At 46.3% G+C, this 27,301-nt stretch overlaps 1 protein-coding gene across 2 annotated transcripts in view; it reads right to left on the reverse strand.

Annotated features, from left to right (window-relative positions):
* The window catches only part of EVC2 (EvC ciliary complex subunit 2), a 207,689-nt gene that overhangs the window by 158,994 nt on the left and 21,394 nt on the right, over positions 1-27,301 (reverse strand). For both annotated transcript variants that reach the window (XM_075569576.1, XM_075569567.1), the window contains exons 2-3: positions 20,268-20,322; positions 10,708-10,874 (exon numbers count right to left, since the gene is read on the reverse strand). In XM_075569576.1, the coding sequence (XP_075425691.1) occupies positions 10,708-10,874; positions 20,268-20,322 (222 nt within the window). The remainder of the gene's footprint in view (positions 1-10,707; positions 10,875-20,267; positions 20,323-27,301) is intronic.

Genomic DNA, 27,301 nt, shown 5'->3' on the forward strand with positions numbered 1-27,301 from the left:
GCGATTTATACCCCATTTTTCAACCCGGGCTGCACAGCTTTCAGATTTAATAAAGGCAAAGGCACCTGATGTTGTAAAATGGAACAGTGATGCGGAGACCGCATTTTTAGACCTATGTACAGCGCTCTGTAGTCACCCAGTCTTGGTAGTCCCGGATTTTACGAAGGAGTTTTTTCTGCAAACGGACGCCTCCGAAGTAGGTCTCGGAGCAGTACTGTCCCAGTTTGTAGGAGAAGAGGAAATCCCGGTCCTCTATTTAAGTCGCAAATTGTGTCTCCGCGAACAAAGATATGCCACAGAAAAAAAAGAGTGTTTGGCCGTAAAGTGGTCAACAGACACGTTGAAGTATTTCCTTTTAGGTAGGTCTTTTACGCTCATTACAGATCACGCACCCCTACATTGGATGCATAGAAATAAAGAAAAGAACTCGAGAGTTACCCATTGGTTTCTGTCGTTGCAACCTTTCAACTTCACAGTCCAACATCGGCCAGGCATACTACACGGTAATGCTGATGCACTCTCTAGGGTGCACAGTCTCGGTGCACGGGCCGCTCCACTCGGTAACTTTACGCTGGGAAGGGGGATATGTGACAGGGTCATTGACTCTGTATATGTTAGAATGAGATGGCAGTATGCATGCTTTCAAGTAGACGAGGGGTTAACCCAGCTTATTAAGCAGTTCACAGGTGATTCAAATTAAACTAGTTCACCTGCTTTAAAACAGGAAGAGGAAATGCCTCTGGGGCGGCAGTCTCTCTCAGGCACAGAGAGAAGACAGAGGAGTGTTGACAGACAGACACAAGCTGCTCAGATTGATCCTGTCCCAAGGGGGAATAAAGCACCCAGGTAAGGAGCCAACTGGTATTGTTGAACATTGTTGGACTGGACTAGGTTAGCTAGCCAGCCAGGTAGATAGCCTGCACTTTTGTTTAGTCAATGCCCCGACCGGGGTTAGGTTTTTGTTTACGTTTTCATTTAAAAGGGACAGAGTACCCATTGTTTTAGTTACCCTTTTTGGACAAATAAATCCACCAGCACTATTTCACCAGAAAAGTCGTGTTGCCTCCTCACTTACCACGGCCATCCTGCCACAATATATATATATTGTGACAGAAACCAGGGGTTGGTAATAAACTCCATATACAGGGCTCCCAGGATACTGAACAGTTTCTGTCCTGTCTAAGCTGAACAGGGCAGCCTCGTGGTACAGGCACTCCATTCCACAGTTTGTCTGCTGCCTGTCTGCTGCCTGTTTTCTGTCACCTGTCATGCTGATTAGAGTTCAGGTATATAAGACCTGTTTCCTGTTTCCTCTGAGCCCCGCCCAAGAGCCTGGAAGGCTGCTGAACTGCAGAGGGGTGAGAAAGCCTCTTTCCCAAATTGCTTCATTCATTCTGTTAGTTTGTCTAAAGACTGCAAAGGTACTTATTTTGTTGGTGGAAGTGGACAAGCCACTTCCAACTCTGAGTCAGGGACATCTAAGTTTAAGTTATCGCTCAGACGAGCAGCTTTTTGTTTGGCTTTGTTTTCTGTTTAAACTGTGGCAGTCTCAGTGCCTGGGACTGAATAAACCAGGCATAGCCTGTTTAAAGGAACAGTACGTGACGTCTCATCATTTAACCTACCCTAAAAGACCGTGTTCTAACAGTCCCGGACAGACGGCGGAGCCCCGGAGTAAGCCGTTTGTCACATATGGTGGAGAATGCGGGCAGAACACTGAAAGGTCTGGGGGTTAAAGAACTTTAAAAAAAAAAAAAAAAAAAAAAAAAAGAAGGTTTTTTTTTTCTCTCTCTCCAAACAAGATGGAAGACGTGGTGAGTGCGCTGGTACGCAATGTCGCTGTCCAGAAAGACGCGAATGAAGCCCAGCAACAGGCGAGTGAAACCCAGCGACAGCTGTTAATAGCCCAGCAAGAGACTAATGCAAACCAGCAAGAGAAAAACCGCCTGCTGAGAGAGGAGCAAAAGCGGTTCGCTCAGGGCTTACAGCAGGAACTCGAGATCCTGAGGGGGACTATCAGTAACCTTCCACTGGCAGAGGCAGCCCCAGTTCCGAAAATGACCAGGGCAAGCCACTACCTTCAGAAGATGGGACCCTCGGATGATGTGGAAGCCTATCTTCTCACGTTTGAACGCACGGCACAGAGAGAGGGATGGCCAGAAGCTGAGTGGGCTGGTCTAATCGCACCCTTCCTAAGCGGCGAACCCCAGAAGGCTTACTTTGATCTAGAGCCAGCCGAAGCTAACGTCTATGCAAAATTGAAGTTCGAGATCCTCGCCCGCCTCGGCGTAACCACGGCTGTTCGTGCCCAAAGGTTTCACGCATGGTCCTTCACGATGGATAAAGCCACCCGAAGCCAGATGTATGACCTCATCCACCTCGCCCGGAAGTGGCTACAACCCGAGATCAACTCAGCAAGCCACATCGTGGAACGGTTGGTCATGGACCAGTTCTTGAGGAAACTTCCCTCTGCCTTACGCCGTTGGGTCAGTCGGAGTGACCCCCACAATGCGGATGAGCTTGTGGCCCTTGTAGAAAGGTACAGTGCAGCAGAAGAGCACCCGCAACCCACAGTCGTGGAGCAACCCCACTATCCGAGGTTCCAGGACTCTTCCAGAGACGGTAAAAGGGTACCGGGGTTAAGGGGCGCTGAAGAGCGGCGACCACCTTCACGCCGCTCCAGCAACAGTGGTTCGCACACTAAGGGCAATAGCCAACATGGGGAGCCGGGAAAAGGCTCTAAGTGGGACACAGACTATGTACCTAAATGTGTAAATTGTCATGAGAGGGGCCACACAGCAAAAATCTGCCCACTAAATGATGAGCCCATGCAATGCAACAGCGTGGAACCTTATTCGCTGTTGTCCCAATGTATGGGCCCTAGCCCAGAGGACCCCTTGAATAACCATCTGTGGGCATTTGTAAAGGTTAATGGTAAGAGGGTTCGGGCAATTCTTGACTCTGGGAGTATGGTCACACTAGTGTCCGAATACCTATTGCCCATTAAGAAGAAACAGGTAAACAGTTCACAAAGAGTGGCAATTTGTTGTATACATGGGATAATCATGAATATTCCACTGTTGATGTTTTTTTTTAAACAGAATTTGGTTCTTTAGATTTCAAGGTGGGTGTTGTACCCAAACTGGCACATGATGTGTTAATAGGGACCGACTTTCCCCATTTTCTAAAAATGTGGTCCCCAGCTCAGAATAGCGCCCAGAGTTCAATAGCAGACCATAACGAAGTGTTAGAAGAAACAAATCCTTTCCCTTTTTCAGAAATGGAGGTTGACGAGGGCCCAAATAAGAAGGGGGAAAAGGAGGAGTGCTGTGAAATTCCCTTCCCCATCACTACTTTGGTAGGGAATACCCCAAATCAAGATGTTGATCAGGCACTTACCACCCCAGTACAGGATAAGACCCTCGCTGACCTAGAGGTCAGTCCTGGGAGTTTTAAGAAGGCCCAGTGGGAGGACCCCACATTAGCGGTAGCAAGGGGAAATATACGGGACCAGAATAGTACTCATGGCCAACCAGATAGGTCACTTGCTTACCCCTACTTCGAGGTAGAGAACGACCTAGTATATCGGGTTGATAAAAGAAAATCAGTTACAACTAAACAATTGTTGGTACCACGGACATTCCGTAACGTAGTATTACACCTCGCACATAGTCATCCATTGGGGGGACACCTAGGGGTGGAAAAGACAAAAGAAAAGGTTCTCCGAAGCTTTTATTGGCCTGGGGTTCTGGCAGAAATTACAAACTATTGTTCCTCATGCCCAGAATGTCAGATCACCGCCCCGTTCAAAGCATACCGCAGCCCATTGGTACCCCTTCCCATAATAGAGGTACCATTTGACCGGATTGCTATGGATCTAGTAGGACCCCTAATAAAGTCTGCTAGGGGACATCAGCATATATTGGTAATATTAGATTATGCTACCCGATATCCGGAGGCAGTTCCCCTACGTAGCACCTCTGCTAAAAACATAGCAAAAGAGTTAGTACTTCTGTTTTCCCGGGTCGGAATTCCTAAAGAGATCTTATCTGACCAGGGAACACCATTTATGTCCCAAGTAACAAAAGAGCTATGTAAACTCCTAAAAATCAAGCATCTCAGAACCTCAGTCTATCATCCACAAACAGATGGTTTAGTGGAAAGGTTCAATAAAACCTTAAAGAGCATGTTACGCCGGGCGGTCGATAAGGATGGGAAAAACTGGGACTGTTTGTTACCATACCTGTTATTTGCCATTAGGGAAGTTCCCCAGTCATCCACAGGCTTCTCCCCGTTTGAACTATTGTATGGCCGACATCCAAGGGGCTTACTGGATATAGCCAAAGAAACTTGGGAACACGAGGTTACCCCTTACAGAAGTGTAATAGAGCATGTTGCCCAAATGCAGGACCGCATTGCTGCAGTCCTACCCATAGTGAGGGAACACATGGAGAAAGCTCAAGAAGCACAAAGGAATACGTATAATAAGGGTGCTAGGGTCAGAATTTTTTTTCCAGGTGATAGGGTACTAGTTCTGGTTCCCACCGTGGAGAGTAAATTCCTTGCTAAATGGCATGGGCCATATGAGGTCTTGGAAAGAGTGGGAGAAGTAAATTATAGGGTAAGGCAGCCAGGTAGGAGGAAACCTGAGCAAATTTACCATATAAACCTACTCAAGCCCTGGAAAGATAGAGAGGTCTTGTTAACCCTAGTACCCCCAGGTCCGTCAGAGAATCAAGAAACTGACCCAGAGGTTAGCATAGCTGAAACACTGTCCGTGCATCAGAAACGAGAGGTCCAGAGTTTAGTGAGAAGGAACAAAGAAATCTTCTCTACACAGCCAGGTAAAACTAACGTAATTAAACATGACATAGTCTCTGAACCGGGGGTCCGAGTTAACCTTAAACCGTACCGAATCCCAGAGGCCAAGAGAGAGGCTATAAGTTTAGAGGTTAAAAAAATGCTAAAACTAGGCGTAATTGAGGAATCCCAAAGTGGGTGGAACAGCCCTATAGTTTTAGTCCCAAAGCCAGACGGTACAACAAGGTTTTGTAATGACTACCGGAAACTAAACGCGGTGTCAAAATTTGATACTTATCCTATGCCCAGGGTGGATGAACTTGTAGAGAGACTGGGCAAAGCCCGATATCTCACAACCCTAGACCTAACAAAAGGGTACTGGCAGGTTCCCCTCACAGAAAGGGCAAAAGAAAAAACAGCCTTCTCAACCCCAGACGGCCTCTTTCAATATAAGGTGCTGCCTTTTGGCTTACATGGAGCTCCCGCCACATTCCAAAGAATGATGGATAAAATTTTAAAACCACATGTTCGGTACGCTGCCGCCTACCTGGATGATGTGGTAATCCATAGTGAAGATTGGCAGTCCCACCTTCCAAAGGTCCAAGCTGTGCTCGACGCAGTTCGGTCTGCTGGACTAACTGCTAACCCCGCTAAATGCACTATTGGTCTGGAGGAGGCCAAGTATCTGGGGTATTCTATTGGTAGAGGGTTACTCAAACCACAAACACTCAAAGTAGAGGCGATACAAAATTGGCCAAGGCCAGTCACAAAAAAACAAGTAAGGACCTTTTTGGGGTTAATTGGCTACTATAGGAGGTTTATTCCCAATTTTGCAACTAAGGCAACCCCACTAACCGACCTCACAAAAGCAAGAGGACCGCTAATGGTAAAGTGGTCCCCCGAAGCCGAACAGGCCTTTAGAAGCCTGAAAGAAGCTCTCTGTGCCCAACCAGTGTTGGTCACACCTGACTTCTCCAAAGAGTTCGTAGTCCAAACCGACGCATCTGAGGTAGGGCTGGGGGCGGTACTCTCCCAGGAGTCTCAAGGGGAGGAGCACCCCATCCTTTATTTAAGTAGGAAACTAAATCCCCAGGAGAAAAATTACTCCATAGTCGAGAAAGAGTGTCTCGCAATAAAGTGGGCTGTAGAGACACTCAAGTATTATCTGTTGGGGAGAAAGTTCCGATTGGTCACAGATCATGCACCCCTTACCTGGATGTGTCAAAATAGGGAGAAGAACGCTAGGGTGACCAGGTGGTTCCTAAGCCTACAGCCCTTTAAATTTTCTGTGGAACACAGGTCGGGGCACAAACATGGCAATGCCGACGGGTTGTCAAGGATGCACTCCCTAATATCCATGGTCGCTCACCCCTCGAGGTCTGAGCTGGGGGGGAGTATATGTGACAGAAACCAGGGGTTGGTAATAAACTCCATATACAGGGCTCCCAGGATACTGAACAGTTTCTGTCCTGTCTAAGCTGAACAGGGCAGCCTCGTGGTACAGGCACTCCATTCCACAGTTTGTCTGCTGCCTGTTTTCTGTCACCTGTCATGCTGATTAGAGTTCAGGTATATAAGACCTGTTTCCTGTTTCCTCTGAGCCCCGCCCAAGAGCCTGGAAGGCTGCTGAACTGCAGAGGGGTGAGAAAGCCTCTTTCCCAAATTGCTTCATTCATTCTGTTAGTTTGTCTAAAGACTGCAAAGGTACTTATTTTGTTGGTGGAAGTGGACAAGCCACTTCCAACTCTGAGTCAGGGACATCTAAGTTTAAGTTATCGCTCAGACGAGCAGCTTTTTGTTTGGCTTTGTTTTCTGTTTAAACTGTGGCAGTCTCAGTGCCTGGGACTGAATAAACCAGGCATAGCCTGTTTAAAGGAACAGTACGTGACGTCTCATCATTTAACCTACCCTAAAAGACCGTGTTCTAACAGTCCCGGACAGACGGCGGAGCCCCGGAGTAAGCCGTTTGTCACAATATATATATATATATATATATATATATATATATATAAATAAAACTGAAATCTTGTTTGTCTGTGGGTCTGCCACGCCTCTCACTCGCTCTCATTGGCCTGCGGGGTGGTGTGACATCACGGCCAAGGCTACACAGGCCATCAGACTCACACCACCCTCACACCGCGTGCGCCTTTGAGACAGGAGACAGTGGCGACCCACACGCCTCCACCCCAGCTGCCGAGCGCGCCGGGACCGAGGTAAGCAAAGTCACTCACCGCACTCTGCTGCCCTTTGGGGGGGGGGGGGAGAACAAGGGGCCGCCTCACACCATCCAGCACAAAATCACACCCTCCCCCCCTCCACCCACCCACCTCTTCTCCTCACCCCGTGGGACCGCCAGGACAGAGGTGAGGACTCACTCACCGCACTCTGCTGCTTGTTTTAGGAGCGCCTGTTACAAATTTACATCCCGGGCAACACCGGTCTATCAGCTAGTGGCTTACTAAATATAGCCCTTTATCTTTCAAATTCAACAATAAAACTTAACTTAAAGGGGCTGTTCTGCCCAAAGCTGATTGGAGACGAGCACCATCACATTAAGCCACAATCAGGAAGCGGACCAACAGGGCTGAGGTAGGGATGTAAATTAACCGACCAGAGCACAGGTACAGAGTCTTCTTAGAGTATCTGTAGTCGGTAAGCAGGCAGGAGGTCAGGGCTGGCGGCAGTGGTGCAAAGTCCAGGAAGCAGGCAAAGGGTCAGGGCAGGCAGCGAGGTCGGGGTCATGGTTCGGGGTCAGCAACAGCGATCCCAAATGAACAGGCTAGCTTAGGTAACAGGGAAGCCACAGGGATGGCTCACAAACAGCAACAGGCTAGGCACAGCAACAGGCTAGCCTCAGGAACAGGCAAGGCTCACAAACAAGGAAGACTCAGCTACTAGAACCCAAGGTGGCCAGGAACACAGGGAAGGCTCATACAGTATACAATGCTCAGGCAAGGGCTGGAAGTCACTGGCTGTTATTTAAGCCCTGACCAGGGGGAGCCAATATAGCAGGCTGCCAGTAATTAAAATGTCCACAGCAGCCAGGTAAGGGCGGGTTGCAGCCAAAGCCTGGAATGGAACACTTACAGTATCCCCCCCTTCAGGAGAGACCTCCGAGCGATCAGAACTTGGATCACTCGGTGATCTTGGTGACTTTGAATTGTTTCGGAAATATCTTGGAAAGGTACAAGACTTGAGGAAACCCTGTTTATTGAGTACCCTATCTAGGGCAGAAAGCAGCAGCACTGCTAGTCTTGTTACGCAGAATGCATCATAAGATGACTCAGCTATGACTCAGCATAAGATACAATCCTATTGTCAAGGTCCAGTCCAGTTAGACATAGCAACTTATCTGTGACAGTTGAGGTGATGAAGTGGGACTTTCTGCCGTGGGACTGGCCATCAGCAGGAGTCCAGCACCTCTGGGCAGGTGGGCTTGGAAATGCATCAATACAGAGACCAGAGAATCCATGGGTAGTAAACTTGACTGACGTGGGAGCCTTTGAATCTGCCATAGATACATCAGGCTCTGGAAGAGAATCAATGTGCAGGAAACTTGTCTCTGCCGTGGGGCCCCCAGAATCCGCAGAGGAAGCCAGTCACTGAAGGGCATTCAGAAGAAATACACCCGTCCCCACAGCGAGAGCACAGGAAATAGGAATGGGTACCTCAAGCTCTGCAGGGAAGTCCAGGAGGGGTGCATTTGTCTTTGAAGGGGACGCCATGAAATTAGGAAAGGACATGACAGGAGCTGCACAGGGATCAGTAAGCAGTAAATCCATCTTAAAAGCGGGAAGTTATTAGTGTCCCATGTGGTCAGAAGGGCGGAGTGCCTATCCAGGATTTGGCCCCGGAAGTACAGCACCATCCCTACCTCAGCGGGGTGCATATGTGGCCTGAGCATTATGTGAAGGTGCTCATCTTCAATCAGGAAGCGGATCCACAGGGCTGAGGTAGGGATGCCAATTAACCGACCAGAGCCCAGGGACAGAGTCCTGTTAGAGTATCCATAGTCGGTAAGCAGGCAGGTGGTCAGGGCTGGCGGCAGTGGTGTAAAGGCCAGGCAACAGGCAAAGGGTCAGGGCAGGTGGCAGGCAGCGAGGTCAGGGTCACGGTCCGGGGTCAGCATCAGGGATTCCAAATGAACAGGCTAGCCTCCGGAACAGGGAAGCCACAGGGATGGCTCACGAACAAGAAAGGCCCAGCAACAGGCTAGCCTCAGGAACAGGGAAAGCTACTAGAACCCAAGGTGGCCAGTAACACAAGAAAGGCTCAGTAACTAGAACCAAAGGTGGCCTGGAACATCGGGAAGGCTCAGTAACTAGAACCAGAGGTGGCCAGGAACACGGGGAAACATATACAATGCTCAGGCAGGGGCTGGATGTCACTGGCTGCTATTTAAGCCTTTGAACAGGTGCAGCCAATATAGCAGGCTGCCAGTAATCAAAATGTCCACAGCAGCCAGGTAAGGGCCGGTTCCAAAGCCTGGACTGGAACCCTTACACGTAATGAGTTGAGACAGGCAGTTTACTTAATTCCTTCTTTTATACAAAATTGAGTCTTCTTGAATTTCTGACATATTTATTGTGATAAATCTATTATCATAAACAGAAATAAAAGGGGGGAAAACTTTTTGGGAATGCATACAACTAAGGAATAGATAAAAAACAAAACACACTCACGGGGAGAGCAGTTGAGAGAAGCTATGGAGATGCAAAAAAGTGTGGAAAACAAGGAACTACAGCACAGTCCCAGAGGGAAACAGCTTGGACTGAACCAAGTGACAGGGAGAAAGGAACGTGTCAAAAGTCAGAGGGGAGGAGAGTGGAAGGTTGCTACAGCAACAAGATGAAACAGGAAGAATACTGAACAGGAGACAGCTCAGGGGCAATTTCTCCAAGGTCCAAAGTGCAATAATCCAAGTGATTCATGTTTAATGGGTCCTGTCTGGGTGATTAATACATATTTTTACCTAAATCTGACACCTGAAGGCATTTTTCATTTATTTTTTAAGTTGACTTGGGAGGGGTTTGATTTCCTGGCTGCTCCCTTGTGTGCAATGTCATTGTGTATTCAGCTAGTGCTTTTGTTGGCCCTGTCTCTTTTACTTTATTGGCTCTCTGAAAAGGATAGGATGGGACAAGGGTAAAGAAAACACTTAATTGGCAAATACTTCCCCATTCTGAGGCCATTAAGAAATTCACGTGGCCAACTATGTGGGATTGCACCTTTAAAACAGCAACCCTCCCTAAGGCCGTGCTTATAGTGCCGGCAAAGTCGCCCGAAAACAAATACATTGCTTATAGTGCGCGCGACGGCGACAAAGCGATGGAGCAACGTCGCCGTCGCAAAAACTGGAAGCCGGCAAAATTTGATTTTTCAAGGGCTGTCGCGTCACGTGACGGCCTTTGAACAAATCAAATCGGCGGAATCCCGCGACGCCGCCTCCCGGCGTAACATAACTTTCGCCGGTGGCGACGGGTGACATCACCCATCGTGTCGCCGTCGACGGCACTATAGGCACGGCCTAAGAAGCCTATAGGAGTTTAAATCTTTCTCAGTGTTAAAACCATGATCTTCTTCATCTCATCTCATCATGTCTATTTACCATGGTAACCTGCACTTTATTTTAACCTCCTGGACACTTAATACTTCCAAAGTTTTTAGCTCCTGAACAAAATAAAAATAGCCTTGGAAAGGGCAAGAGAAATTCTCTAAGAAAAAAATGAAATGCAAAAAAGTGTCAATTAGTGCAGACATCGGCTTTAAAACTTGTTACGTATGACACACAGTATTATCAGGAAAAGTTTACTCCACAGGTAACGGGGAAGGGGGGATTGGGGTAGTGAATTGTAGCTTAAACAATTTAATAGTGAAGACATAAATAGCTGTTTTTATTTTCCTTACCTGTGGTGCGTTTGTCAAAGTCTCTCTTTTGAAGAGTGTCCGTTTAACCCAGGATGGGATCAGACTAAACATTGAATGACTCCACACGCTCCCTGTTGTTGATGAAGTCAAAAATAAACTTGAATCCTCTCCTTCTGCTATCGATCTTCCTACTCGACACACATCCACTAAAATAAAAATAAAACAGTGTCAGAACATTGGCAAGATACTTGCTCGTTACATAATCAATTAAAACTACCATTTTCTTTTATAAAGCATTACAAACAGATATGAAATGACAATGACACATTTCCTTTAATTACAACCCAGGCCATACAGTAATAAAGTGGCTTACCATACACCAGTAGCATGCCAATCATAGTCACCTAAAAGGTTAAAGTGACTTGCCACCTTAAAGCAGCAATCTTTGTTGATCACTATTTTGTGCATTCTTTTAAAAAATATCTCTTCTTGCCATTTCCAGTTAGTTACATAGTAGACAAAGTTGAAAAAACACATATGTCCATCAATTTCAACCTATATTAAATTTAGATGACAGATAGTTATTCTATATTTGTATTTACAGTATTTTGATCTAGAGGAAGTCATACAAAAAACCACAGTGAAACATTGTCCAATGATGTCTCATAAGGGGAAAATGTATTTATTCCAATATATCTCACTGGATCAACATCCTTCCCATGTTTACGTATGTAGCCAGGACTAGTTCTTGAATACCAGTCTGCCCCCTGGCAATAAGCCCTGGTAAGAGCAGGCCTGCCAGTATCTATCATGAGTTTTCCCCACTCCCAGCAGTGCCATTGAGTGACAGGGGAGGAGGTGGAACCAGGCCTGGGTTCACCCAATCCTGGGTCAGACTTGGTGCCCTCCTCCTGGCTTTAATTTAGGGGATTGCCGCCCAAATGTAGTCAGTGCCTCTTCCCATTTGACAGAGGCAGGTCACACACAGGTTGCCTGAACATTGGCCTTCTCTTTTCCTCTTCCCCTCGGGAGACAGTAAGTGTGATAGAGGACAGGAGTGTGATAGAGGATCAGGGAAGAGCAAGGACTGATGCGGGGGCCCTTAGCCTGTAGTGCAGGTCCAGGGACCATCCTACAGCTGGATACAACACCAGAGACTGCATAGGGCAGAGGCCTGCCGTGACTGCATTGAGCTGAACAGAATAAACTTTTCCAGTTATTATACCTCCTGCCTGGTGTGATCTTACTGGGGGGAGAGATAACTGTTGCTATCGTAGGAGATCGGCTCCATACATCTGGAGCCTCAGCCCCTCCTGCTTACCAACACGCTATAATGGCAGAATCTCCCATTGGGTAGGGGAAACACTGTTACACGTAGTTGGTATATCCCAGTATACCTTTCCTTTCTAAAAAGATGCCCAGCCTTTTTTTTTTTAAAGATATCCATTATATCTGCCATCACAGTCTCCATGGGTAATGAATTCCCCATTTTATCTGCCCTTACTGTAAAGATCACTTTCCTTTGTTGGTGGTAAAATCCCTTTTCCTCCAACCTTAAGGATAACCGTACCATTTGGACTGCCCCTGGGATGAATAGTTATTTTGAAAGCTCCTTGTACTATTGTCCCTGAATATATTTGTATATAGTTATCATATTCCCTCTTAGACGCCTCTTTGCTAATGTAAACAAATCTAAAATTAGCTAGCCTCTCCTCATAAGTTAGATTGTCCATCCCCTTTATTAATTTGGTGGCCCTTCTCTGTACTTTTACTAGTTCTATAATGTCTTTTTTTATGGAGTGGTGCCCAAAACTGTACTCCATATTTAAGGTGTGGTCTTACTAATGTTTTATAGATGGTGTAACAGGGGATTTATCCCTGTTCTGGAAATGTGCCTCTAATCCAGCAGTGTGGTGGTTAACTGCTGGTAGTCAATTAACCAACACCACCTGGCTGATTAGGTTTGTTAGAAAAGCCTGCCTTTGAGACAGGAAGAGAGAATTCCTGAGTCTCACAAATTGTGGGACTGACCATAGGAACAGATGTCTTGAGCCTGCCAGAAGAAACTGCACGCTGCCTGCAAGACACAGGGGAAAGCACCTATAAACCTGAATTCTGAGATAGCCTGAGGAAAAGGCAGCAACACAGGAACAGAGAAGACTTTCCCTCCAACTACAAACAGATAAGACTTTCCTTTATAAGACTTTTTGTATATCTACACATATCAAGATATATGTTTGGGGCTGAAAGACTAATCTAAAGGGAGTTGTTGACTGCATAGGTTTCACTAGAAATACTCCCAAGTGGAACAGAAGCTTTGTTTGACCCCTTATTTGCATATGTTTGGATGATTTTCTTATGTTAAAGAAACAGGCGCAATAAAAGCCTTATTTAATTTCACCTTAAAAAGTCTCCATTGCATACCTCTGCGCATGTCCTCCTACAGATGGGCATAATTATGCTTTTTTCCCTTCCATCCATACCCTGTTTAATGCAAGATAAGACCTTATTTCCATTTGCATCTACTATCTGACATTGGGTACTATTGCTAAACCTGCTGTAAACAAGCAATTCTAAATCCTTCTTCTTCAAGGATTCACCTAATATTGCCCCATTAAATTTGTAAGTACATTTTACTTCTGATAGTGCTTTAAGAATAGCACTTCTTTTTATGCCTTTGTCTATTGCCTCTTCAATGTTGGCAATCCATTCTCGCATAGCCCTTGCTGCTGACGTAGTTGCTATGGCAGGTTTGTAGGATGTTCCTGCGGTAACGTATGCTTTTTTCAATACATAATCCATCTTCCTATCCATAGCGTCCTTCAATGACGCAGCTTCCTCTATTGGGATTGTGGTCTTATTTACAATTCTGGAAATAGCAGTATCCACCTTTGGGCTGACCTCCCAATTTTTTACCTCCTCTTGTGGGAATGGATACATCTTCCCAAACCTTTTAGGCGTAAATACTCTGGCGTCTGGTCGAGCCAGTTCCACCTGAATGAGGTCCTTAATTACTTGATGGATAGAAAAGACTCTACCTTTTCTTTGTCTCGCCCCAAAAAGTTTATCTTTCTTGTGGGTTAACTCCTCAGTGTCTTCTAGTTCCAATGCCTGTCTCATGGCTTTGATGAGTGGATCCACCATTTCTACATCAAATTCAGATTCCTCTTCCTGAATATCTTGATCTGATTAATCCATTTCACCCTCTGATATTTGAAAACAATCAATGTCAGACTCATCTGATGAAAAACCTTTCCCCTTATCCAGACTGGTTTGGGATCTAGATCTTTTCTGCACAGGGTTAACAGCTTGCTGGACTGCCGCATCCACACTCTGTTTAACAGCCTCCTTCATCAATACAAGGAAAGTGCTCATTTGTTCATTGGTATCCCCTGCAGCTGCCTTAAGACAATCTTCACATAATTTCTTCCCTATTAGGGCTGGTTTCTCACAAGCTGAACACCATTTAGTTTTCTTAGCAACCTTTCTTTTATGTTGCAGGGATTCCCCGGTCCCTTTTGAAGATCCTGCTTCTGGGAGGGTAACCACCACACTATATTATAAAAACAAAATAAATACTAAACATACACCCTAATGTACATAGACCATCTCTCTTTCCCATGTAGAACTAAAAACTAAGGACTCACCTAGTTTTCTGAACTGAAGTTTTGGGTGTTTCCATTTTTGAATCCATTTCCAGCACTTGGTTTCTCCCTGCTGAGCGTTCCATGCTGCAGCTTTCACTCACACATACACACAGTGTGTTCGTCGCTTCTATGACGTATCAAGTGCTCGTGCACGGCCCGCGTGTCTGTGCACGCATCTGCCGACCGGAACGTGACGCGCGCGCTCCCGTGCGGTCGCGTGCACTGTTCCCTCTACCGCAGTGTTCCAGACACTAGCGCGGTCAATTTGAACCTTTTCTCCGGTTCGCAGCTATGGCTGCTCCCCCCTCCGCGTGTAGCGGGCTCCTGGGGTACTTTACCGCAGCGTACCAGACGCTAATGCGGTGAGTCTGGGCCTCCACGGCTCTCAGCTGCAGCTGCTATGCACCCCTTCTGTTTACCTTCGTTTGGTACTAGGGTTTCCTTGCACGTAAGCTTCCACGCCCGCGGCTGCAGCTGCTGCCCAGCCCAAGATGTAATGGGTTCCAGGGGCTACCCCGACTCTAAGGGGTCTCCGTCTTGCCACCAGCAGGGCGCGTCGATCGGAGCTTCAGGGTAGAGAGGCTGAAACCCTGGATATCTGCACTAGGTGCAGTAGGTGAGACCCTTTAGAAAATAAAAAAATCCTACTCCTAGCTGTGAGGACAGGAAAAAGACTAAGGTGCAGGTAGAGGGAGGGGCCTTATATGGCCTGCCTGCAAAAGTCTATTTCCTGTCCTACCTAGAGTGAGAAGGGATTAACCCAATGGTGCCCACTGCCATTGTGATCAGGAAAGTATTTTGACTTCCTCTATCTCATAGATATGTGGTTGTTTATACCTCTGCTGCCCATTTCTATTCAGAAAGTTTCTACATTTTTATCAATCCCTTCATAAACATCTTTCCTTGCAATAGGGTTTAATTTTTTAAAGGAACAATCCAAGCCAGCAATTATTCTTTTTAGAATGGGGTCTCCAGAGCTGAACCCCATTAATTTCAGCTCAGACAACCCCCTGTTTCCAGAGATACAGACCTCCAAAGGGGGTGAGGGTATATCTCTCGGCTATGCAAAAATCCTGCATCACGTGGGCCAATAGGAAGCCACACCAGAAGACGTCAAGACTTCCTATTGGCTCACAGGAGCCAGAAGTCAGCCTCTTTCTGAACCAATTGCCTGCATCTGCCTGCTCCCTTTATAAGGCTTCATTCCCCTCTCATCTGTGCCTGTGCAAGGTACTCTGTGCCTGTGTTCCTGACCCCGCTTGTTTCTGCTTGCTTTTGCATCTCGACCATCCTGCCTCTCCAGCCCTGACCTTGGAACAGTGATCCCTACTATTCTGCCTCTACAGCCCTGACCTCGGAACAGTGACCATGACCATTCTGCCTTCTCCTGCCCTGACCTCACGACCTCACGATTCTACTGCTTCAGGATTCGGATCCCAGGTACGGGTCGGTCTGTACTCTCCACCTCTGCCTAGCGGGTCTGTCTCCTGGACAGTACATAGCAACGTACGCGACCGTAACAGTTTGTTAATTAGACAACTAAAAAGGAGGAACATAGAACTCTCCTACGCATGTCACACCTAAAGCGCTTTATCAAGGAGCAGGTAACAAAATCCAAAAGCACCAATACAAAATTGAAGCCTCGCACAGCCAAGGTCCAAAAATTGATGAAAAGGAAGTTTATTAATTAGACATACAGTAACTAAAAATATCTGTATACAGACACCAGAATATCACTAGTTAATTCTAGTCCAGATCACCTTGGTAGTAAACCAGACTTGTATTACAGAGAAAGGTTAACACATATTTTAAATTGTCATGTGGGAGCACCTTTGTACTTGTTAGAAAATATCAGCAACAATAAACTAGGTGAACCAATAAAAAAATAGCCACCTAGAGGTGCCTTTCAATTTGTCAATAAGTAGTTTTCCCTGTGACTTTGTTCTTATATACTACACCAGATGGGCTCCTGTGTGTTCTAATCACTGCTCTGATACAGTAAACAATGATCTTTCCATTTTTATTAGTTCATGGTAAAAACAATTTGTGAAAAATCCTAATCCTGCTAGTTCAACATCTAGCCCAGTAGGAATCCAGTTACATAAAACAGTAACAAAGGAGCTACATGGGTTTGGTGCCTATAGGTGCTGTTGGTAGATTCAGAAACACATGTTTAGAGGGACAGTAATGAGCCCATAGCTGTCATTTTGTTTCCTCACAGTTGCTACAAGAGCCAGCAACAAATCAATAGCTATCTTCAATTGTTTTTTTTTTTTTTGTAGCAGTTATGCAGATATGGCAGTGCAACCTAAAGACGTTATTCATCAATCCATTAACAGTGTTAGCTCGCAGTTGCTCAAGGACACAATTAATATTTGTTTATGTATATCGCTTAGCGGAATGAAAAAAACATGTTAGTTTATACAGTATCTAGCAATAATTGGCCTATATACTGTAGCCTCTAGATCCATATAATGTTGAAACCTCAGTCTGAAGTTCTATTTATGGTTTCTGAGATAGTTAATAACAATTGTCTGGGACAACCATTCGTATTTTGCCATTTCATAACGCTCATGCTGGGTAGACTTCTTATTTGAGATAGAGGTAGAGTCAGTAGAGAGAAAAGGACAAAAGCACCAAACCCGTCCAGTTAGTTTGATACTATTTTATGTAACAGGCTGCCCACTGGGCTGGATTTTTCACAAGTTGTTTTCATCACGAACCAATAAAAATGGAATGATCATTGTTTACTGTATCAGAGCAGTAATTTGAGCCTGTAGGAGCCCGCCTGGTGTAGTATATTAGAACAAAGTCATAGTGAAATGTACTTATTGACATCAATTGAAAGGCGCCTCTAGGTGGCTATTTTTAATTGGTTTACCAAGTTTACTGCTGCTATAATTTACTAACAAGTACAAAGGTGTCCTCTCAGGACTCGATTGAAAACATGTGTTAACGTGTCTCTGTAATACAAGTGTGGTTTACTACTAAGGTGATCTTGAATAGAATTAACTAGTGATATTCTGTTGTCCGTACATGTTACACTGTATGGAAACGGTTAGTACTGGTTGCCACCTTTTTGAGTGGGTCTTTGTCTCTTTTTTTCTAAATTTTGTTTATAAAGCCTACAAATTCACAAAAAGATTTTGCTGTTGGTTATGAAAGGGTAATTAAGTTAATGACAACTTCATACTGGTGACTTTTTATACCACTGATTGGAAAGCCTATATTTATTTTCCTTTACAGCAAACAGTTTACAGACCCTTCAATTAGACATAACAAAAGGACAGGTGAAAGTAATCATTGAAGTTATTTCTGGGGGGTTTTTTCTCCGTTCCTATGGTGTTTTATTGTTATGTTTGAAAAAGGCAAAGAAGCCAACGAGCTAAAAATAGGAGAATGAAAATCCGTTTTAAGTGTTGAAAAGTCAATAATTATGGCTGCTACAATAATAATAGCTGTTACTAACACAGGTCAAACCAGAGGCTTGGAAATGATAAACACACCTTGGTAAAACAAAGCTGCTGTAGACCCCAAGATGCCACATGTCATTACTGTTTAAGTAGTTATGATGATAAGAATCTGCATCTGAATGTAAACAGTACCTAGGAGCAACTATACCAACAGCTCATTCAAATGTAAGGGACATTTAGCTTATTAATGATATCATTAAATAAATATAGATAATCAGATTTCTTGAATTGACATCTTATATCTTAATTCAAAAGCAAGCATATGGATTAGTCACAATATACGTTCAGTTGTAAACATGCCCCCCATAGCTGAAGCCAAAATTCTACAAAGTAAGCAGCAAAATCTATAGAGATAAACAATTATGTTATTGAGCAGTAACATTTTTAAGTGTGCCGTTTTCAGTTAAATGTAATCTATTGGTGTAATTCTGTACAATACAAGGGCTATTCACTAAACTGTAATATACATTTGCTATAGTTAATGGTTATAATACTGTATATATATCGATCCAACCATCACAGTGCTTTAAATAGAAATTATTCATGCCATAAAACATGGGAGGGAGGGGGAGAATATAGAAAAGTGTGTAATCACTTTGCCCGGCTCATAAGGAGTTTACATTGAGTTTCTAGTTACAGGGCGTGCTCAGACTGTGTTACCTTGTCAGGGTGCTGGATCCATGTAGGCTGGGTGTTGGTAATGCAATGATGGGTGCCAGGAACTTTATTAATTCAAACAGGAATGAACTGTTATATTAGCTGCCATTGATAAGTACTCAGTCACAACATACATATATAGACTTAGATAGATGTCTCTGGTACAGTATATTCACGGTTTTACTGCTTATGCGTTTCCCTAGCGGCACTACTCTTGGCCCACTAGGGAGGTACAATGGCTAAACTCATGATGGTTTACCTAAACGGTCCCTCTGCTGTGCAGTATAAATAGTGCTCCATCTCCAGTGGGCCCCTGTAGGGCTTTGTACTACACTCTCTCTGGCTGTCATCAATATTCCCATCTTAGGTACTGAATGCCTGTGGCCTTTAGTGCTGGAGAAAACCATGGACCCTCCGGTTGTGTTGATCCTACTATGCCTCGGGGCTCCGGCTTGTTCCTCTATGTGAAACTAAAGAGTAGTATAGCGCTATTGCTATGGACCCTATGCTTATAAGACACTGTCCCTAACTGCCAAACAAGAAAAGGGACCCCTTGCATTGTTATAGACCCATAAATACTGTCACAGTGCAGAGGAAGCGACACGGGGGTACTTCTGAGAACGGCTTTATTCAGCCAAAAACAAGGAAAATTACAAACCAGATTTGTGTCGGCATAAAAGGTTTAAATCATACTGTATAGTCTCAGTGGGGGCGTCAGTCCTTATACCCTTCTGATCAGGGAGTGATGTGGGCTTTGGGGCCCTTGTTCGCACATCCTAATACAGTTCACAAGTGACAACAATCATGAATAGTTCAAACTGCTTACATTACCAAGTTCCAGGTGAAGATCAGCAGCCCCTGTGTGAGTGGTCTCCTCCTCAGAGCCAGACATGGAGTCAGAGAGATCCATCTACTACTAGCAGTTGAATTCTTATAAAGCTGCCTGACAGATGCATTTAATTAAGACCTGATTGTCCAGGTAAACGCTGGCTGGGTTAACCCTCTGGTTGCTGGTTTTAGCATTCAGAGGTATGTTTTCGAGGCATAGCTATCACGTAGTGACTTCACCCTGTCACAAATACACTAAACATATTTGAACTATACATAGGAAGCTTCCCCCACTATAACTCCTCCAGGAACCTGAATTCCAGCACATTCTCCCTCTTGTGACATCACTGTAATCAGGCAGAAGTGAGCGGGACTTAGGGTCTGCCAATTCAACCAGTACAGCACGATGGGAGAGAACCCTTACTCTGTGTAAGCCCACATGATTAACCCTCGAAGGCCCTTACAATCCCAAAGGAGAGGTTACACCTGCATAAAACATTAAAGTAAGCAATGGGGGGGGGGGTTGAAGTGCCACTTTCAAAGAGCTTACTAGTATTGGGAAACAGATATAGAAGGAATACATGGAAGTGCAAACAGTATCGGTCAAGATTAAGAAGGTAGAGAGGAAGATAAACACTGTATGGGACGTTTTTGACTCCATATCCCAATTGAAGTCAACTGGAATTTTCGGCAAACACTGGCTTCTTCGGAATATATAGAACTACTCTCTTGTTACTTAGTTTAACAATTAACCCATGTATCAGGAATATAAAATACTATCAATTTTAGTAATGTATTTTTATTTTAATAGAAATCAAAAGTTACTGTCAATAAATGCTTACAGTCCATCTCAATTGTAGAGCGCACAGAAATCAAAGCATAGAATACAAAGGAACAACACTGTAAACATTGACAGTTTGGAAACTAAGTTACAACTTTCTAATGTATTGTGCGTGCCTACAAAAATGGATTTGTTTCGGAAAAACAACCATACCTGCTTGATAAAATTCAGTTCCTTGCCTTGGATTCCCCTGTCCATGATACGAACCCTATAAACAGAAATACATATATAAAAGATAAAGTTATAGAACTATTGTATAAGCAAATAATACAAGTTTAATCAGTTAAGCCAGGTCTCTAGAAACCTACATTATATAACACAGAGAGTAATTCTATAGTATGTACTCTGAAGCTGTCATTTGGGCAATTTCTGGGCAAAAATAGACTTCAATGGGTTTTTTCATCTGAAAACGGCCTTAATAGCCCCTTTAGAGTACATAGAATATGGACCAAAGAAATATGCCAATGGTAATTTTACAAAAACCAGTTACATTATGTAATCTTCCATCAATTTTTTTGTTACGCAACCTTGGTCTATATTATTTTACATCTCAGCAGAAGCAAAAAGAATGATTCTCTTCACAAATAATACAATTCTAAATAAACAGCAGCAATGGTTATTCAGTGAGGCAATCTGCATAAACCAAAAAGTAAGCTTCACCCAGCAAGGAGCACCTGGATCCCAGGCTCCCACCCGATATGGGCACTGAAACTTTGAGGGGAAGGTCTACCTTGGGTAATGATGCTACAGATGCTTAGAATAGGCACGTCCTTTTCTCACCTTGAGACACAGGGCGTATCCACATAAACCCTTCAGTCTGCATTAGGTTTCTGGGAGTCTACACATGGTATACTAAGTCTGAGGGCCACTTGCCTCTTCTGACCTGAGCAGCTCCTATTAGTTGAGATTCCCCTGGACCTGCCTCACTAGATCTCCTTACTCCCTTCAGTTACAAGTCACATCTTTTTGGTTTCAACACTCTGTACAGTTACTTTCTGCACACTACTAAAAAGAAACATATCTTTTTGTACAATTTCTATAACCACTCCCCATTACTGACCTATCTACAGGGATAGGAAAGTCCACACGTAATAAGTTAACCTCTTATGGACCCAGGTGGTTGCACGCTTCTCTGGGTCAAATTGCGTATTTACCACAAACATTATTGCAATACACCAATTATATAATAATAAATACAGTTGTATATGACATATCCGTACACGCCATTCTAGATTTATATTTACAATACACATATTAACCCTAACATTATACATAATACAAACAGTAAGCCATTGTTTTTGTAATATACAGTACTACATTTGTAGCACAGGCAGGCATGCCAAGAGGTTGGCCAAGGCTAAGACTCCATATATATCATTGATTAAAGGGGGATAAGGGAGAATGCCACCCAAGTTGTTGGATTGAGAGGCATTTGAGTGTGGGAGAGGGGTATAATGGAGTCTTGGCCAATTCCCTGAGTGGGGGAGGGGTGGGTGTGTTGGCTGGTTTGTCAAGTATGGAGCAGCCCATCAGAGGTCCCCAATACAGACAGTTGATTGGGCCCCATTCTCCACTGGGCCACGGACAACTGCTATCCCCTCTTGCCAGAGGCCCTGGGTATAGGGCATTTAGATCTAATTCTTCATTGAATGCTGGAATGTGAATTAAGGATTTATTAACTTACATATTTTCTAAATCATTCTGTGGTGGTAGGGAGGGTTTGGCCCGGGGCTAACGGGGTTACCCCCCAAGGGCCGCCCTCTAACCTCGCCAGGGAGACAAGGGGTTAACTGGGCTGAGGCCCAGAAATGTGATTTTACCCTTGTTATAACCTGTAAATGTATTCTCCCCTGTGTCCCTGTCCCATTGTAATGTCTGGGTTAATCAGTACCTGCATAACACACACACTGGGTCATCAGGGGTTAATTGTGTAAGCCCAGTGGGCTAGTTAATGCGTTATCTGTGTATTCCCTTTGCCTCATGGGCCTGCAACTGCCTGTGTCAGCGTGTACGTGGATTGCCTTGTATGGGTGGCCTCTTATGAGGAATAGCTGCAGGGCAGGGATGTCTGGAACATGAGGGGAATATTTTAACCTGTCTTGCCTGCCAGCAAGGTATTCTGAGCCTTGGGGTACAGCCTCCGGGTCACCCCCCAAGTACACACATATTAAAAATATAACTTTGTCATAAGAGGGACATATATTTTTGATAAAGTGACTTTTTGCAGTTTTTGAAATACACAGGCAGAATGCTAATGGTGTGCTAATGTACAGGCAGAATGCCTGTCTTTGTAATGCGTAAGGAACCAAATGGTGCCTCATATGAGTATTCACGTGAGTCTATTCACTGGAAGTGTATATCAACAGAGAGGTGTGATATATCGCCCTGATCAATAGGTAACTGACCTAATTGGTTATGCGAGAAGCAAAAGCCCACTTCAAAAGGTTTTATTGATGGGGCCAGGGGGGGGGGGCTACCCCAACTGGATATCTGAGGGTGTAACTTTATTAAATATAAGAATACTATGAGATGTCCTTGGCTGAACCAGCTAAGAATTACATAAGTGTATTGGCGGAAGTCAGCCGATCTTGGGGAGTCTAAACCCTGTATATCTCTATTAATGTTCATATTACAATGTAATTTTTGGTCTTTCTGCGAGCGTCAGGTGTCACCGGCCGTATTAATATATCTCACCTGACTGTGTGTATTACGGAACGGAAGTTATGCAATGATTTGCAGTAAATATGAAATTTTGGTTGAAGTTCTGAGAAACTGCAGCCCCCCTGCTATGATAATGAGCAGGGAAGAGGATGTCTTTGTAAACGTGGTAACTCACATTTACACACCAAGGTTTCCTGCAGGAGTGAACATGACAAATGTCCTCCCTGCTTCAAAGGGTTTTTTGATGGGGGGGCTACCCCAAGCTGGAAGTCCCAAAATGAGCTTCAAAAGCTTCCAAGGGACATTTGCTAGCCGTCTCGGCACCTAAGGTTACAGATAGAGGGACAAACGGTATATAAACTAGCTGTCCACCCTCTATCAAGTTGTTCATGCTGTTCATTGTTCTTCATGCAAATGATCTTCATGCATGCATGTGTCCTACCTGTTTTGCTGTGATGTCAACTCAAATGGGAGAAGTGGCAGGCTGTGATCCTGCTGGCTTTCTTGCCATAATCTTTAAGTAAGTGTCTATATTTTGCCTGTTATTGTATAATCTGTTGTGTTCACCTTTATCAAGGAATAAATTCTATTTATCATATCTAAGTCTCGTCCCAGTTCAAACCCAGGTATATATATATATTTATATATATAGTTTTTGGGGTACAATTACAGCCTGTCGCAAGCTCTCGTGACAGGCTTGTAATTAACTGGTGGCAGCGGTGGGATTGAACTGGACCTGGATTACAGTATTCTGCGGGGTACTGTGATCCAGTGGGAGCTTGATGGTAATTGCAAGTTCCTGGGACTAAAGATATTGAACACACAGTGTACAACATATAACACAAGATATGGCACCTCCTCACTGTTCCCCTACTTGTGAGAAGCATTTCCTCCAGAACCAAAGTGCCGGCCATCCGTCTGACTGGAGCCGGGCACTGAGACCAGAGGAGTGCATCAAGTCGGCGCGGGGAGCAGCAGCCAGCAAGGCTGAGAGACAGCAATCGGTGAGCATGAAACCCGGCAGGCTGAGCAAAGATCCACAGCTGCAGCTGCTGTAACCATCACACCGCCCGGAGAGCAGGGAAGGGACCCAGCTCCGGGACGGCAGAGACTTGTGGAGGGAGCGGGTGGTCTTGCACCAGGAGAGGTATTGGCCGTTGCGGCGGCCAGTCCATTTTACCCAGAATTGCTGGCCCTGATGTTTGCGCAGGGAGAGATGTCCCCGGCTGAGCGGCTCGAGCAGCTGAAGCTGGCGATGATCCGACCCACTTATCCCCTCCCAGAGCCCGGCGCTCATGCCTCTCCGCTCTGGACTCCGTTGCCCCTTGCTGGAGTTAGTCCACTGGCGGCGGAGAAGCTCTGGAATGAGCCCGGCGCTCAGGCAACTCCGCTCTGGATTCCATTGCCCCTTGCTGGGGTTAGTCCACCGGTGGCGGAGAAGCACCGGCAGCTGCTGCGGCACTGCCAACAAATGGGCCACAATAATGCCCAGTGCCCTGACCGTGCGCGGTCAGGCGAAGAAGCCCCTCAGGGCCAACGCTCACGAGCTGCGGAAAAGATGACCCAGTTAGCGGCATCCTCTGATGGCTCCCGCCCAGCCAGGGCGACAACCCTCCTCGGGACGTCTCCTGGAGAACCTGGACGGGCTGCATCAGCAACAGTGGCGGAGAGCAGCGGCCATCCACCTGATCCCGGTGGAGAACCAGCGGCGGCGGCAGAGAAGACGCCGCCACTCCTGCATCCTGCCGGCGGCAGTTTTATTCGGGGGGAGGGACAGGGGTTGCGGGAGGGGGTTATTTTACCAAGTTTGCATGGAGCTGTGTTCCTCCACAAAGACCTGGGACCCTTGTCCTGCACCGTTTTACCTGTACCCAACCCGGGCGCTGTTGCGGCAGCGGCCCGGTGCTGCCCAGCCCAGATGGGGCCGGCGGCGGCCGCTCCAGTCCCCCTGCAATTGGGACCAATGAAGGCGGCGGTCTCTGCGGGGACCAGCAAGGTAAGCCAGACCAAGTCGCAGACTGACTCTGACTTATGTTTCCCTATGACTGTACCCTGTTGTTTCACTCTAGGGGTGACTGGGGGGTGGCAGGAGATAGGGGTACCAGGGGAGGGGAAGGAGGGGCAGCTTGTAGGGCAGTCAGAATTCCCCATTACCCTGGCGGGGCAGCAAGGGGACTCTCAGTTAAGAGCCCCACTGTTGCAGCCTTGCTCTGGGCTGGAGGTATCAGGGGTTGTGGCAAAGTTAGACCACCCCCGGATTATCTGCCAGCCAGGAGCTAAGGTGGGTGCATCTGCACCAGCAACCCTGAGCTCACCTCCGGTAATGGGGGCACAGCTTCAGGGAGAGGGGCTAGCCCCGTTAGCACCCAGCTCTAGGGTAGGATTGCCTGGGAGAGGGTTGGGTGGGCCAGTGGGAACCGGGGAGGGAAGGCAGCGAGTGAGCCAGCCAGTTTTCCCCGTTACCCTGGCAAAGCCTCAGGGGGTGTCTCAGATCAGCAACCCCCTGTTGCAGCCTTGCTATGGGCTGGAGGTACCAGGGGTTGTGGCACAGTTAGACCACCCCCAGATTACCTGCCAGCCAAGAGCTAAGGCGGTTGCATCTGGAGAGATGCCCCTGGGCTCATCCCCGGTAATGGGGAGACAGTGTCAGGGAGATGGCCTCACTCAGGTGTCCCTAGGGTCCAGGCTAGGATTAGCTAGGGAGAAGCGGAGTGAGGGGAGGCTGCAGGTAGGTAGCCAGCAGCAGATCTCAGTGAGAGAAGGAGGGCTAGTGGTAGCCAGGGAGGGAAAGCATCAGGTAGTGACGCTAGAGTTTCCCGTTACCCTGGCAGAGCCCCAGGGGGTTTCTCAGATCAGCAACCCCCTGTTGCAGCCTAGCTATGGGCTGGGGGTATCCGGGGCAGTGGCAGGCTTGTGCCACCCCAGGGATACCTGCCAGCCAAGCGCTAAGGCGGTTGCATCTGGAGAGGTGCCCCTGAGCTCATCCCTGGTAAGGGGGAGACAAGTTCAGGGAGGTAGGTGCACTCAGGTAGTTCCAGGGTCTAGGGTAGGATTGCCCAGGGAGGAGAGGAGTGCAGGTGGGCTGCAGGGAGGTAAGCAGCAGGCTGAGGTGCTGGGCCTAGGGGAGGCTAGGCAGGGAGGCACCGTGGAGCAGGGGGAGATAGGAGGTCAGTGGGGTGTCAGGCAGCTGGCAGAAGCTAGGGATGGGCTAGGTAGGCAGAAAGTCCCTTGCTATGACGGGCCAGGAGTGACCCCCCTGACAGATTCCCCCGGGTCCCCAAAGGAAGGGCTGTGGGTAGATAGGCAGCCAGGGAGGATAGTCAGGAGTATAGCGGAGCAGCTACGGGTGGGCACAGAGCCAGGGCAGGTAGGGTCCCTATAGAAAAGTGACATAACCCTGTCCCAGACTTGGTTGACAGGAAAGCGACGGTCTGTGCTATATAGCTGGTCTCCTGCTGGGGCAGAGGGAGGCAAAGGAGAATGCCCGGCTTTGCAGGAACTGGACTTTACAATCCACTGTGTACTGGTCAATGCTGGAGGACAATTTTGCCAGGCCAATCCCTCAGGACGTATTGAGTGCGTCAAGCGCGCCAGTGGTATCCCAGGGCCATGGGGAGGCCGCTGGGGTACCAGGGGCCCTTGAGCAGGGGAGGTGTGGCGGTAGGGAGGGTTTGGCCCGGGGTTAACGGGGTTACCCCCCAAGGGCCCCCCTCTAACCTCGCCAGGGAGACAAGGGGTTAACAGGGCTGAGGCCCAGAAATGTGATTTTACCCTTGTTATAACCTGTAAATGTATTCTCCCGTGTCGCTGTCCCATTGTAATGTCTGGGTTAATCAGTACCTGCATAACACACACACTGGGTCATCAGGGGTTAATTGTGTAAGCCCAGTGGGCTAGTTAATGCGTTATCTGTGTATTCCCTTTGCCTCATGGGCCTGCAACTGCCTGTGTCAGCGTGTAAGTGGATTGCCTTGTATGGGTGGCCTCTTATGAGGAATAGCTGCAGGGCAGAGATGTCTGGAACATGAGGGGAATATTTTAACCTGTCTTGCCTGCCAGCAAGGTATTCTGAGCCTTGGGGTACAGCCTCCGGGTCACCCCCCAAGTACACACATATTAAAAATATAACTTTGTCATAAGAGGGACATATATTTTTGATAAAATGACTTTTTGCAGTTTTTGAAATACACAGGCAGAATGCTAATGGTGTGCTAATGTACAGGCAGAATGCGTAAGGAACCATGGCGTAAGGAACCAAATGGTGCCTCATATGAGTATTCACGTGAGTCTATTCACTGGAAGTGTATATCAACAGAGAGGTGTGATACATCGCCCTGATCAATAGGTAACTGACCTAATTGGTTATGCGAGAAGCAAAAGCCCACTTCAAAAGGTTTTATTGATGGGGCCAGGGGGGGGGGGGCTACCCCAACTGGATATCTGAGGGGGTAACTTTATTAAATATAAGAATACTATGAGATGTCCTTGGCTGAACCAGCTAAGAATTACATAAGTGTATTGGCGGA

Source organism: Ascaphus truei, chromosome 1 (genome assembly GCF_040206685.1).
Source record: "Ascaphus truei isolate aAscTru1 chromosome 1, aAscTru1.hap1, whole genome shotgun sequence".
Taxonomy (NCBI): Eukaryota; Metazoa; Chordata; class Amphibia; order Anura; family Ascaphidae; genus Ascaphus; species Ascaphus truei.